Genomic DNA, 14,200 nt, shown 5'->3' on the forward strand with positions numbered 1-14,200 from the left:
AAAAGAGTACATACTTTATGATTCCATGTATGTATTTTAGTACTCTACTTGCCAGTTCTTTCTCAGTTGTGTGCCTTTTCTGAACTCCCTTTTTCTGCTATGAAATTGTTCTTTTTATCTGTCCCCTTGTCTTCCTCACAGAGGTAGCTGAGGAGCTTGGGAGAGCTGCCTCCTCATCATCTGTTGTTCCATACCTGCCCCGGCTACCTATACTTCCTTCCAAGACTCGGACACTGAAGAAACAGGTGGAGAACAAGGAGAACATTGAAGGGGCACAAGATGCCACAGAAAATTCTGCTTCCAGTTTAGCACCAGGTATGGGTCCCTTAGCAGGTAGAATCGAAATAGAAACTGCCTTGTTTAAAGAAGCATGGGGTATGAGACTTTTATGTCCACTTTCATGCCCGTCCTCCCTGAGGAAAGCATGGCATCTCTTTTACCCACCCATGAAGCCCTTGGCTATCCATCCAACATACAACTCTGGCTCCAGTTTCATCTCCTTACCCCTGGGTTCCCAAGTAGGTATCATCTTTACAGTTCCGTCAAAAACTTCACTGAACCTGATAGAGGAGAAGAGGTTGCGCAGTGGTTTTTAAAGAAAGGATGAGCGTTGAGGTAATAACCAGCAGGTTATCTCCTCCCCCATTTTTTTTTTCTTTTTTTGAGATGGAGTCTCACTGTGTCGCCCAGGCTGGAGTACAGTGGTGCGATCTCGGCTCACTGCAAGCTCCGCCTTCCGGGTTCACACCATTCTTCTGCCTCAGCTTCCCGAGTAGCTGGGACTACAGGCGCCCGCCACCACGCCCAGCTAATTTGTTGTATTTTTAGTAGAGATGGGGTTTCATTGTGTTAGCCAGGATGGTCTTGATCTCCTGACCTCCTGATCCTCCCGCCTCAGCCCCCCAAAGTGCTGACATTACAGGCGTGAGCCACTGTGCCCAGCCCCTGTCTTCCCCCATTTTTAACTCACATCACATTTGGAACACCAGTCACTATGAAATGATAATGTATTTATTATTTGCCTCTGAGTCCTGCCAACACCTGACATTTGATAAATGCTGACAAAACTCATAATGCAGCCTCGGTAACTCAAATGTAATAGATTCACTTCTTGTCTTTTAAGTTACTGATCGGCCATTTCTCATCAGGGTTCATCAGAGGTGCGCAGGCCTCCAGTGGATCCCCAGCACTGCCTCGAAAGCAAAGAGACAAGTCACCCAGCAGCCTCTTGGAAGATGCCAAAGAGACATGCTTCACCAGGGATAGGAAGGGGGGCTTCTTCAGCTCCTTCATGAAAAAGAGAAATGCTCCTACACCCCCTAAACGCAGCAGCTCCTTCCGAGAAATGGAGAATCAGCCCCATAAGAAATACGAACTCACGGGTAACTTCTCATCTGTTGCTTCTCTACAGCATGCTGATGGGTTCTCTTTCACTCCTGCCCAGCAAGAGGCGAATCTGGTGCCACCCAAGTGCTATGGGGGGAGCTTTGCACAGAGGAACCTCTGTAATGACGACGGTGGTGGGGGTGGGGGCAGTGGCACTGCTGGGGGTGGGTGGTCTGGCATCACAGGCTTCTTTACACCACGCTTAATCAAAAAGACACTGGGCTTACGAGCAGGTAAACCCACAGCCAGTGATGACACTTCCAAGCCTTTTCCAAGGTCAAACTCTACATCTTCCATGTCCTCAGGGCTTCCAGAGCAGGATAGGATGGCAATGACCCTTCCCAGGAACTGCCAGAGGTCCAAACTCCACCTGGAAAGGACAGTGTCCACCTCTTCTCAGCCAGAAGAGAATGTGGACAGGGCCAATGACATGCTTCCAAAAAAATCAGAGGAAAGTGCTGCTCCAAGCAGGGAGAGACCAAAAGCCAAGTTATTGCCCAGAGGAGCCGCAGCTCTTCCTCTCAGAACACCCTCTGGGGATCTAGCCATTACAGAGAAGGACCCTCCAGGGGTGGGAGTGGCTGGAGTGGCAGCTGCCCCCAAGGGCAAAGAGAAGAATGGTGGGGCACGACTTGGGATGGCTGGAGTTCCAGAGGATGGAGAGCAGCCGGGCTGGCCTTCTCCAGCCAAGGCTGCCCCTGTCCTCCCAACCACTCACAACCACAAAGTGCCAGTCCTTATCTCACCCACCCTGAAACACACTCCAGCTGATGTGCAGCTCATTGGCACAGACTCTCAGGGGAATAAATTCAAGCTCTTATCTGAGCATCAGGTCACATCCTCTGGAGACAAGGACCGACCCCGACGGGTAAAACCAAAGTGTGCCCCACCCCCACCACCAGTGATGAGACTACTGCAGCATCCGTCCATCTGCTCAGACCCTACAGAAGAGCCGACTGCCCTAACTGCAGGACAGTCCACGTCAGAAACACAGGAAGGAGGAAAGAAGGCAGCTCTGGGCGCAGTGCCCATCAGTGGGAAAGCTGGGAGGCCAGTGATGCCTCCACCTCAAGTGCCTCTGCCCACATCTTCCATCTCGCCAGCCAAAATGGCCAACGGCACAGCAGGTACTAAAGTGGCTCTGAGAAAAACCAAACAGGCTGCTGAGAAAATCTCAGCAGACAAAATCAGCAAAGAGGCCCTGCTGGAATGTGCTGACCTACTGTCCAGTGCAATCACGGAACCTGTGCCCAACAGCCAGCTGGTAGACACTGGACACCAGCTGCTTGACTACTGCTCAGGCTATGTGGACTGCATCCCTCAAACTCGCAACAAATTTGCCTTCCGAGAGGCTGTGAGCAAACTGGAACTCAGCCTGCAGGAGCTACAGGTTTCTTCAGCAGCTGCTGGTGTGCCCGGGACAAACCCTGTCCTTAATAACTTATTGTCATGTGTACAGGAAATCAGTGATGTGGTGCAGAGGTAGCCACTGTTAGCCTGGTGGGAAAATGCACACATTTCTGAGGGGAGAGGGAAAGGGACTTGTTTTCCTGTATTCTTGTTTTCAGAAAATGAAAGACTCATACTTGAGTGTGTTTATGTGAAGTACCTCAGATCCCTGAGTTCTCACGTTTACAGTTTCATCTCAAAAATAAGAAGCAAACCATATAAGTATAGGAGAGGTAAATTAAGTGGGGGCAAGGCAGTAGTGGACAGGGTTGGAAACTGCACTGGAAAATAGGGAACATGTGTATATCATAAGGAAGGCAATGCAGCCCATCCCTACCTGGAATGCTGGGAGGTGCTAGGCAGGGCTGCTCTCAGCAAGACCGCAGCAGCTGCACCCAGACCTGGGGCTCTGGTAGGTACTAATGGTGATTATGTTCCAATTTACCTAATGAATTTGGTGGGACAGAAGAAACGAAAGCTGGGGATGTACCAAGATAAATTTTTGTTCAGGGCTGTTGGAAGCAGCTGTTAGCCTTGCTTCCACAAGGCCATTGCTGCTGTAATAAGAACTGCAAATCAGAGTGCTACAACATAAAACTGGGAAATATGGCCCTATCTGAATGCCTGTGTCCTGTTTTCCGCTGGTGTATCAGTTAGTGCAGGAAGTAAAGAATGCTGGAAAGTTGAATCAGAGAGACTGAAAACCTTCTAAAATCTTACACAGATTAGCAGAAGTCACTTCTTCCAGTCTGGTATATTATTTCATAATGGACCAGGCTGGGCTTCCTGCCTGTTGGTGGCTATCTGTAAACCATAAGTACAGGGGTCTCCCTAGTGGTTCTTCTCTGTCTTTTGCTGGGCAGGCTGTCTTCCTTTATTCCTGGTAGCATTCAGAGCATTAACCAGTGTTGATTTTGAAAATAGTAGTCCCTACAGGTTCTCACAAAGGAATGAATTCTGTTCTGATACAGTTCCCCTGCATACTGACATATTGGCCAAGGACTTGAGCAGCTGTGTATTTTTCTTTATCAACTAAAATACCAGGGAGATGGTCTTTTCTTGAAACCCAGTGGCCTGTGTGTGACTGAGAGGAAAAGCTGGCTTGGTCCTAATGGCTGTTTCTCTGTACCTTTCCCTTCCCTTATCACCTTAAGCCCAGTCTAGGTAGAGAATAGGGAGAGACATTCTCTCTATGGATTTGAAGTGAATCACCCCCACATTATTCTCACATGCTTTTCTTCTCTCACATATTCCTTCCTACTCCCCTACCCAATCATTGTGCTTATTTGTACAGATCTTATTGGAAATATTCTTTATTTATTTTGTCATTTCACTTCTATTTTAAGAATGCATAATTGAAGGAGTAGTCATTTTCAGGGAGCACCAGGTAGACACTGGGAACCTAATGACTTAATCCTTAAATATGTTTTGCCCTTGAAAAATAGGCCTTTTCCTTCCTTACTTAGTTATAATTGTGGAAGCTAATTAGGATGGCATGGAAGTGAATCTAATGAGTTAGGTATTATTAATGTTCTTGGTATCGGGTCTAATTCCAGTTACTGCTTCATTCTCTTTTTAAAGCTTTATGAGTACTTCCCCCATCCTCCCCAAGGAGAGCTCAATACACACGTATTTTTATTTTATTCTCTCAAAGGAATATTAGCTTAGGAAAATAGGAATTCAACATTGAGCAGTGAGTTTTCTTCTGGCTCTGTCATTGATACACTGTCAAACCACAGCCTCATCTCTTAATCTATTCAATTAAGGTAACAGTACATGTTCTCAAGGGTGTTGCAAGTAAGTGTGCAGCTATCCCTTGGAGAGCCTCTCTGGAAAGCTCTTTTAGTGCAGTGTTGTTATGCTGAATGGTTTTCCATTATCTTATTTGCTGAGTAGAAAATATTAATGAAATTAAGAATTGTTGAGATTATATGAATTGGGCTAGAATACTAAGGGGGAAACTATGTTTTGAATAGAGTTTGGCATTTTTGACCAAGAACAAAATTGAGTTTTCATTGGAAAGAAAGGAAACCTTGATTCTTACCATTGCTGCTCCAAAGGAGGCCCAGGTTAAGAGGATTAGAGGAGACACGCGGTGCTGGGCATTCCTGGCGGGTGTTGGGTGATCCCTGCAGTATGTCACCTGCAGTTGCAGCACAGGCAGCTAGTGATCGGGTTCATCTCCTCCTAGTGGTTGGAAGAGAACTCAGATGTAAAAACCAGCAGTCCTTCCCCCACCTTCTTTCCTGCCATTCTCGCTCATCATACATGTCCATAAACTTGAAGAACTCGTTTTAGCAGTTAGCCTTTTAAGGTCGAGGATGGGAAAGCTAAAACTTTAGAATATTATTATGCTGCTTTTTAGGTTTATCCCTGTTGTTGTGGGATGCAAGTTAAGGGATTGTAATTGTTTTTCAGGGTTTTTTTGTTTTTTAAGCAAGGGCTCTATTTTCCCTTGAGAGTTCTGGAACTAAGCCTTGGAGAAACACTACTGAGTGTATTTAGGCTCCCTAGTTTTCTTGCCCAACAACAATCTGAAGGGTAGGGGGTGGGGCCTGTGTCTTACTCAGGGGCAGCACCTAGCTGTCTTGCCTACAGTGGGTGCACAATATATAAATGGAATTGATTTTTCTCAACACTGTCAAGAGTGGCATTGACTATTGGAGCACACCCCGTCCACATGATGCTTGAACTATGTAACTTCAGGGGTCGAGGGCTCTAGGTTCAGGTTAAAGAGGCACTGTCAACTTACTATACAAGCATAATTTAGGTTTTTCCTTTTTCTACTTGAAAAGGACCAGCTTAAACACAAACCCTTATGTAAATTAAAAGGTTTGAATCCAAAGCAGATAAAACTGCTTCTAGAAAAGTGTAGTTTAATTTTAACTGTTCTAAAAGCAATGAACAAAGGCCCTCGTCCAAGGCGTTGACAGTTTTCTAAAGTGGTTATGCTGTATATCTGGATGCATGCCTTTGGGCTGCCACTGCTTGATTCCTTTCATGTACAGATAATATTACTTCAGTTTAGATTTCCCACTTTAAAATGCAGTGATTTGTGTTGCATACTAAAATGCAGTGATTTGTGTTGCATACTAAAATGCAGTGATTTGTGTTGCATACATCTTGATTGTGCTTTACCTAAAGTATTTTCTTAAAAGGCTTTGTGTAAAATTTAAATATATATTTTCCTGTAGACTTCCATCATGATTTTCAGAGATTAGCCTTAAAAAATTTGGCCCTAAGAAATTCATTCAGTGTTTTTCTAGATGACCTCTGTACATAGAGGTCATTATAGTGGAGACCCTTTACCAGCAGCATTTTAGGATTTAAATTAGATAGTAAGTTTCTTAGGATTCAACCGAAAGTTGGCTAGTAAAGTATTTCCCAGGTAATAAAGCATGCTGACTTTGCTAAGGCACTGCTCATTTTTATTTAACTAAAGTCATGGAGATTTTGAGTTTAAAGGATGCAGTATAGATAGCGGTTTAGTGTTTAGGCTCTAATTCCTGTCTAAAAGGCAAGTCATTTAACATTGGGAGCCTCAGTTTCCTCACTGTAAAACAGGGATAATAATAGTAACTACCTCAGGGTTGTTGTAAGGATTAAATGAGATGATATTTGTAAGATACTTAGCTCAAGTGCCTGGCACACAATGAGCACACTCTATAAATGTTCTTCTGCTACTATTATTAACACCTAGGCCAGGGATGCACAGCAGAATCCCCTAGGGTTAAAAAACAAAACAAAACAAACAAAAAACTGATGGAATAGCCCCACTCCAGATCAGAATTCCCAATGGGCTGGGGTCTCGGCTAGTGTATTCTCCAGTAATCTCGCCAGGTGTTTGAAACACCCAGTGCTATCTGAAAACTATCAGTACCCCAACCCTTTTCTTTATAGATTAAGAAACTAGCAGAAGATGGTTAAGTTACTTGCCTGTTGTCTCAGAACGGTTAATTAGTGGCAGAGCCAAGGCTAGAATTCAAGTCTCTTGACTTTATGGTTGTGGGGTCTTTCCACCATACCTGCTGCCATGTGAGACACTGCAAAAAAGTGGCTCATACCGACAATCAGCCTGTGTGGTGCTGCACACTTTCTAAAGCACATGCTCCTGACACTCTGACCTTAAGGGGCTTGAATATGGAGTAATGGGAACACGAGCCAAGCAAGCACTCAGTAGAATTCAGTCATTTAAAAAATTCTATGGGGTCATTCTTTTGGACAGACCTCAGCAACACAGCAATGTGCACTTTGTAGTAAAGAAATACCAACTTGAGTTTTTAAAAAACCTAGTTAGTCCTACATTCCCTTTTCTTTAAAAAACTTTATTGTTCACATTATTTTAATGACTATGAGATAATGTATATGAGAGCACTTTGAGAAAATATCAACTGTAATATAACTATAAGGTTGTAGTATTGTCTGTTTAAAAGATAAGACAGTTGATTCAATGTGGATGGACCCTGTGGGGGACCTGAAAATGCAGATATATAAGAATCAACCTCTGTTATTTATCACATTTAGAAATATGAAACTGCTTAACGAGTATGAGCAGGTATAGCAAGTGTTTGCTAAAGTTGTAGTTCAGAGCTGAATTACTTCAGGAAACTAGGGACCAACTTTTTGGTTTAATTCCGATCTTTAAAAAGTAAGAATGTGTACTCACTCCAGAACACAGAAGCTCTTCCAGGGGACCTTGACTCAAGAAGGATGAGGCCCTCTTACTCTTCTCCATTTGTCCACTATATGCTTGGCCATTTATCCTAAATGTGGTGGGAGCAGACTTGTTATCTGTTGATGTTGACAGTGTCTTTTTTTAACCTATGTCCTGCATAGTTTTGTTAGGTTTACAGGGGGAGGTGGATGGCCATAAAACCAGTGCACTTTGGGAATTACTTTTCTAGGATTTCCTGCCAGTTATAAATGACATTGACATTTGTCATCTATCTTTTTTTTCTTTTTCTAAAAAGAATAGCTGAATTTAATTCACCTATTATAAAATACTCAAAAGTAAATTGCATTGGTGGCCACTTTTGAATTATAGCCACATTTCATTATGACCCCTTCTGCTCCCTTCCATTTTGCTACTGATGTCATTCTTGTTATCAGGCTGTGCCCCTACCAGGAGTTCATATTGGGTTGACGGGGTTATCTATATTTTTGTTCTTGATTTTTGAGTTTCATCATCTTGCATTAAATTGTTCTACCTGGACTTGGGGTTCATCTCTATGCCCTAAGGATCTGCTATGACCAATCCTCTTTTTGTAGGTGGGTCTCTGGCTTAAGTATTGCTAGACTTCGGCGGTTTGTGTCTCTGTCTTAGCTTGTATCAAGCCAGTAGTAGCTCACTTCCTTTGTAAATTCCTGCTTCAGTCTGGGATCCGTAGGAGTATGTGAGAACTTCTGAAACGTCTCCAACTCTTAACAGTCAAGATATCTATATCATTTGGATAGAGTTCTGGTTTTCCAACTACTAGACTTAAAGAAATTCTAACGCAAAGCTTGCTTTTTTTTTTTTTTTTCTTTTTTCCAGCAAGCCAGTAGTAATAGTTATTGTTACTTGCTCTGTTCAGCACAACTGTAGTTGACTTGAACTTCACTGTCATTCCCTACGCTCCTGTCTTACTGAGAAGCACGGGTGGGATTCAGGGCTGTGGGACAAGCTGCAGCCTACTCTGGAGCACTCACCCCCGTGACTCAGTCCAGCCTGTCTTTTGGGAAGTTTATTACAGTGTCCAGAAGGATGAATTTCTGCTTTTCATGCCACCTCTCTGAGTTATGTATTCTATCTTGAGTATGTACAAGATGATACCTTTTGGCTGGGCACGGTGGCTCGTGCCTGTAATCCCAGCACTTTGGGAGACCAAGATGGGCAGATCACTTGAGGTCAGGAGTTTGAGACCAGCCTGGCCAACATGGTGAAACCCCGTCTCTACTAAAAATATAAAAATTAGCCGGGCGTAGTACATGCCTGTAATCCCAGCTACTCCTGAGGCTGAGGCAGAATTGCTTGAACCCAGGAGGCGGAGGTTGCAGTGAGCTGAGATCGCGCCGCTGCACTCCAGCCTAAGTGACAGAGTGAGACACGTTAAGAAAAAAAAAAAAAAGATGATACCTTCATTTCTGACTCAATATCCTAGATCCAAAGGACAGGAAATTAGGGAAGGCTTCACCCTGTGGGATCAAGATAAGAAGATCCCATACTTCTCCCCAGGTAAGGAGGCCTGTGGCAGGTCATGATTCAAAGCTGACTTGGAATGGCAGAAACTGCCGAGAGGCCACCCTTGGAGATTTGTGCCTTCAAAGATGGGTTTCATGAGTCTCACAGAGGAAAAGGCTTGTCAGCTGGGTTGATTTTGCATGATTATTGAACTAGAACTGGTAGACACGAGCTTCTCAGGTGGCAGTGGCCAGATCCTCCATCTGTGAGAATCCCCCACTTGAAGTGGTTTCCTGAGAGTGTTCACTTGGCAGTTGCTGCATTTCTCAAGCCCACCTGGCGAGGTCTCACCAGACCCTTCCCTCCAAGTGCACTTACTTCTTCATCCCCATGTACATCTCTAACTTTGAAATTGTTTACCTCTCCTAGAAAAATCTTACCTTTTAACCTGAGCAGAGTAGCAAAGCCCTGTTCACTCTGAGGGAGCAGCTGGCATGTTGAAGGGGAAAGGCCAGGCACAGCACTGTCCTCAGACCACACCATATCTGGAGCAGAATTGTGATACATGTCATCTATGTCTGTTTTGGAAGATTCTTTGTTCTTCATTGTACTCGCATCAGCAAATTTTCAGGGTCCTACCTGTCACTCCAGGCTACTGAGCTGAACCCTCAGAAGCTGAGATCTCCGAGCATGCTAAGTAACCTTTTAGGACACGCTGGAGGCAAACTGTCGAATGCTAGCAGGCTTTATGAAAGGAAATATAAGGAGTTTGTGTAGTCGGAACTTGCTTTTAGATTTGCTTTGGAATCTCAGAACGGGAGTTTTAAATCATGTAATTAGGCACCATAAACTTTAGTTGGAGAATGGGACTTAAATTTTCACATATATGTATACTTAATTTTCAGCAATTATAACACAATAAAAAGAATATGCAAATTTATTGTTGTTTCAGAAGGTTTTGCAGGACTGGGAACGCTTTAGGGTCATGAACAGTAAACCTCAGATACTGTTCTGCACAATTCAGAAGTACCATACCAGGTATTGTGAGTGGCAAGAAGGCCAGGAGACAGATGCTTCTGGTAGATGAGGGCCAGAGAAACCAGCTGTCCTCCATTTTGACAGCAATTTCTCACTGTGGCCATTTGGACTCCATTATGTTTAGAGAGGAATTTCTTGAGATCTTGAGAAATCACCATGATTAGGCCAGTTGTCAATTAGTATTCAGAAACTAGAAAGGAACAATGAGATAGTTGTTTATGGTTCTTTAGGGCATATGTTTGAAAACCCTCTCATCTCAGATCTGTATAGCTGGTGTGCGTTTGTGTCCATAAGTGCACGTGCACTGCTGTCGTGCCCGTTAAGAAAGGGGGAGTAAGTAAAAGAGGAATCGCTCAGATCTTTCCTTGGATGAACAGCAGTGGCGTGGTTGGTGTGTTGACTGTGAACAGGCTGACTTAGCTGTTGACGTATACTCAGAACCCCCATCTCCTCCCAGACCCTGCACTTTTCCTTCTCTGCAGTCTGCTTTTCTAATGACTGTCACTGGACAAACCCCAGTTTTATGCTCGCTTAGTAAAAATAAGTTTAAACATTTCATGGTGATTGACAGAACTTTGTCCCAAAACATGCGGATTCAGATTTTTTAAAACTCGTTGAACGTTTATACCAAAGGTCCCGCCCTGCAGGTGTGTATGTGGTGCACAGAGGGTGAGGTTTGGAGCATCGGGCACTGTGTGCATTGCTAAGGGGACATAGTGAGACAATGTGGGATTTAACTAAAAACACATCAATCGTGTGTCACATTACCAGTGTTGTCAGGTATTTGTTCTTAATTGTTATTGTAATATATTTTCAGTTGTTTTTCTAATTTAATTCTCTCCGTCTGTTGTCTGACTGTGAACTGCTAACAGTGTTAAACTTGATGTAAATAAATGAGGCCCTTGAAAGGGACTGCTCTCTCTGTCTTCTCACAAGGTTTGCCAAGTTGTGTTTTGTTTTAAATAAAGGTTGCAATATTTTATTGGCAAAGTAGGCTGGAGATTGGAGTGTTTCTCCCATGATTTTAGTTGACAGGGAATCTAAGCAGCATTTCTTTCTGTCTACGTAATGCAGATGTCTATAAGGTAAAGAAGCTGAAGCTGATTTTAGCAAGCAAGCATCCCTCTGGCATATTTTTTTTTTTTTTTTTTTTTTGAGACTGAGTCTCGCTCTGTCGCCCAGGCTAGAGTGCAGTGGCGCGATCTCGGCTCACTGCAAGCTCCGCCTCCCGGGTTCACGCCATTCTCCTGCCTCAGCCTCCCTAATAGCTGGGACTACAGGCGCCCGCCACCATGCCCAGCTAAGTTTTTGTATTTTTAGTAGAGACGGGGTTTCACCATGTTAGCCAGGATGGTCTCAATCTCCTGACCTCGTGATCCACCCGCTTCCGCCTCCCAAAGTACTGGGATTACAGGTGCGAGCCACCACACCCAGCCTGGCACATTCTTTAGAATGTCCTCTTTGGGGGTGAATACTCATCCTTTGATGGATTACATTTTTGGAAGTGAACAAAAGGCATCATCTGGAGTCCAGGCTGCTGTGCATAAGGTGGGTAATATGTTTGTTTGTGTGTCTTCAACATGAAGTGACTGTCAAGTGAAATTTAATTCTCTCAAAATCCATTCTGAGGACAACTCCAAGTAAGTTCTAAGTGTTTTGAGTCAATGTAGCATTTATAGAGTAGGTGTAGAACCTCACAGGATAGCATTCTATTCTTGTTTGACGTGGTCTTCAAGTTTTTATGAATGAGTTATTGCTTTTAGAAGTAACCTTAACAGGTATGGGTAGAATATACACAAGTTGTGCATACGTGAGGCCCAATTGAAATGGCTGGTAAGCAGCAGTTTATACACCTCCTCACATTCCACCTTCAGTCCTTTTCTCCCACTCATTTTTGGTTGTCTAGAAAGTCTTTTTAGAATCTTCCAAGAATCTCTCAATGTGATTTGACTTAACGATTTTTTTTTTTTTGAGACAGTTTCCCTCTGTTGCCCAGGATGGAGTGCAGTGGCACGATCTCGGCTCACTGCAACCTCCACCTCCCGGGTTCAAGCCGTTCTTCTGCCTCAGCCTCCCAAGTAGCTGGGACTACAGGTGCGTGCTACCGTGCCCAGCTAATTTTTGTATTTTTAGTAGAGATGGGCTTTCATCATGTTGGCTAGGCTGATCCCAAACTCCTGACCTCAAGTGATCCACCTGCCTCGGCCTTCCAAAGTGCTGGGATGAGTTCGCCCACTGCCTAGACAGAGCCAGTTTATCAAGACAGAAGAACTGCGATGGCGAAAGAATAATTCACACAGAGCTGGCTGTGCGGGAGACCGGAGTTTTATTATTACTCAAATCAGTCTCAGAAAACTTGGGGATCAGAGTTTTTAAGGATAATTTGGTGAGTAAAATCATGGGGAATCGAAGCTGTTCTCTTCTGCTGAGTCAGTTCCTAGGTGGGGGCCACAGAACTGGCTGGCAGGTCCAGGTGGGGCCATCTGGTTGTTAGAAATAAAAAACCTGAAAAGACATCAAAAAGGCCAATCTTAGGTTCACAATAGCGACATTAACCTTCAAGAGTAATTGCGGAAGTTGCAAATCTTAGGACCTCTAGAATAATGGCTGGTAAAAATTCCAGTTTCTCTCATCTTGACTTGGTGGCCTTTCATTTGTTTTACAAGAACTGTTTAGTCTTTTGGGAAGGGCTATTTAAACAAACTATACACAAAAATCCTTCCCAAAGCTAGTTTGGCCTATGCCCAGGAATGAACAAGGACAGTTTAGAGGTTAGCAACAAGATGGGGTCAGTTAGGTCTGATATGTCACTCATAATTTTCTCAGTTTATGAATTTTGCAAAAGCAGTTTCATAGGCACTTTATAAAGACGAACTCATGTCATCCAGCAACTCTGTGAGGTAGATACAGTTATGCTGGAGTGGACACTGGGGCTAAACTGCTTTCCCATGGCCTCACAGTGTTAAGTGATGAAACCATGGCTCCAGCCCTGGTAGTCTGGCTCCGGAGAATGTGTTTGGAACCACTATATTCTGCTGCTTGTCTTGGTTCCCAAGGTGGGAGGTTCAGATCCTCTATTTATGACACCAAACACAGCTGGCCAGTGCTGGAACGAATGCCACCTGTTCTGTCTCTGAGACTCACCCTGTAACGAGCGTATGCAGTGTGTTTAGAGCCTGGTGTGCAGTAGCATCGGGTGGCCTACATCTTCTGGGATGCTTGAGACGGAAAACCTGTGAGTAAGTAGCCAACACTGGCTCCATCTGATTGTACCGTTAGGCTGAGTTCTTTTATCCCTTGAGTGGTATGAAACTAAAACCCTTTTATTTCATTGATTTGAATATTTGAGTACCTAATGTGGCTCAGGGTAGGTACTTTCTAACCTCGAGGCAGTTGAGTAAATGAGCACAACAAACTGTTGAATGTGGGAGAGACAGAAGTGTTTCATTTTATAAGAACTAAAGGAGAGAGGGTTGAGGAAGGCTTTTTTTTTTTTTTTTTTTGCTTTACTTTGAGATGGAGTTTCACTCGTCACCCAGGCTGGAGTGCAATGGTGCGATCTCGGACCATTGCACCCACCACCTCCCGGGTTCAAGTGATTCTCCTGCCTCAGCCTCCCGAGTAGCTGTGACTATAGGCACCTGCCACCTCACCTGGTTAATTTTTGTTTAATAGAGACGGGGTTTCACCACATTAGCCAGGCTGGTCTTGAACTCCTGATGTCAGGTAATCTGTGAGGAAGGCTTAAATTAAGAAAGGACATGAGATGATGACAAATAGGAAAGACAGAAAAGGCTAGGCACAGTGGCTCACGCCTATAATCCCAACACTTTGGGAGGCTGAGGCAGGAAGACAGCTTGAGCCCAGGAGTTCCAGACCAGCCTGGGCAACATAGTGACACCCTGACTATATGTGTGTATAATATATTAAAAACATAGGGAAAAAAGAACTGTGTTATTCCAGAGGCATGGGAGAAGAACCAAGAAAAGGGGAAAGGCACATAATGAACACTATGTCTAGGCACAGTGCTACATGTCTACACGGTGCCATTTAATCCTCAAAATGACTGCTTTTCTTTTTACAGCTGAGAGTACAGGAGTGAACATTTTCATATATAAGAGCAATGTGCAGTAGGAGGTTGGCATGACTTGGCTTCACCGATGTGGT

The 14,200-nt window shown here is 44.0% G+C and overlaps 1 protein-coding gene across 8 annotated transcripts in view; it reads left to right on the forward strand.

Moving 5' to 3' along the window:
* ABL2 (ABL proto-oncogene 2, non-receptor tyrosine kinase) overlaps positions 1-11,023 on the forward strand; it is a 126,955-nt gene extending 115,932 nt beyond the window's left edge. For 4 of the 8 annotated variants that reach the window (XM_054458143.2, XM_054458207.2, XM_054458313.2 and 1 more), the window contains 3 exons: positions 142-315; positions 1,149-1,382; positions 1,692-11,023. In XM_054458143.2, the coding sequence (XP_054314118.1) occupies positions 142-315; positions 1,149-1,382; positions 1,692-2,872 (1,589 nt within the window). In that variant the 3' untranslated portion in view covers positions 2,873-11,023. Of the gene's footprint in view, positions 1-141; positions 316-1,148 lie in introns of all 8 variants that reach the window. The other 4 variants (XM_054457838.2, XM_054458006.2, XM_054457923.2 and 1 more) reach the window with 1 other exon arrangement.
* The last annotated feature ends 3,177 nt before the right edge of the window (positions 11,024-14,200 follow it).

Source organism: Pongo pygmaeus, chromosome 1, assembly GCF_028885625.2.
Source record: "Pongo pygmaeus isolate AG05252 chromosome 1, NHGRI_mPonPyg2-v2.0_pri, whole genome shotgun sequence".
Lineage (NCBI taxonomy): Eukaryota > Metazoa > Chordata > Mammalia > Primates > Hominidae > Pongo > Pongo pygmaeus.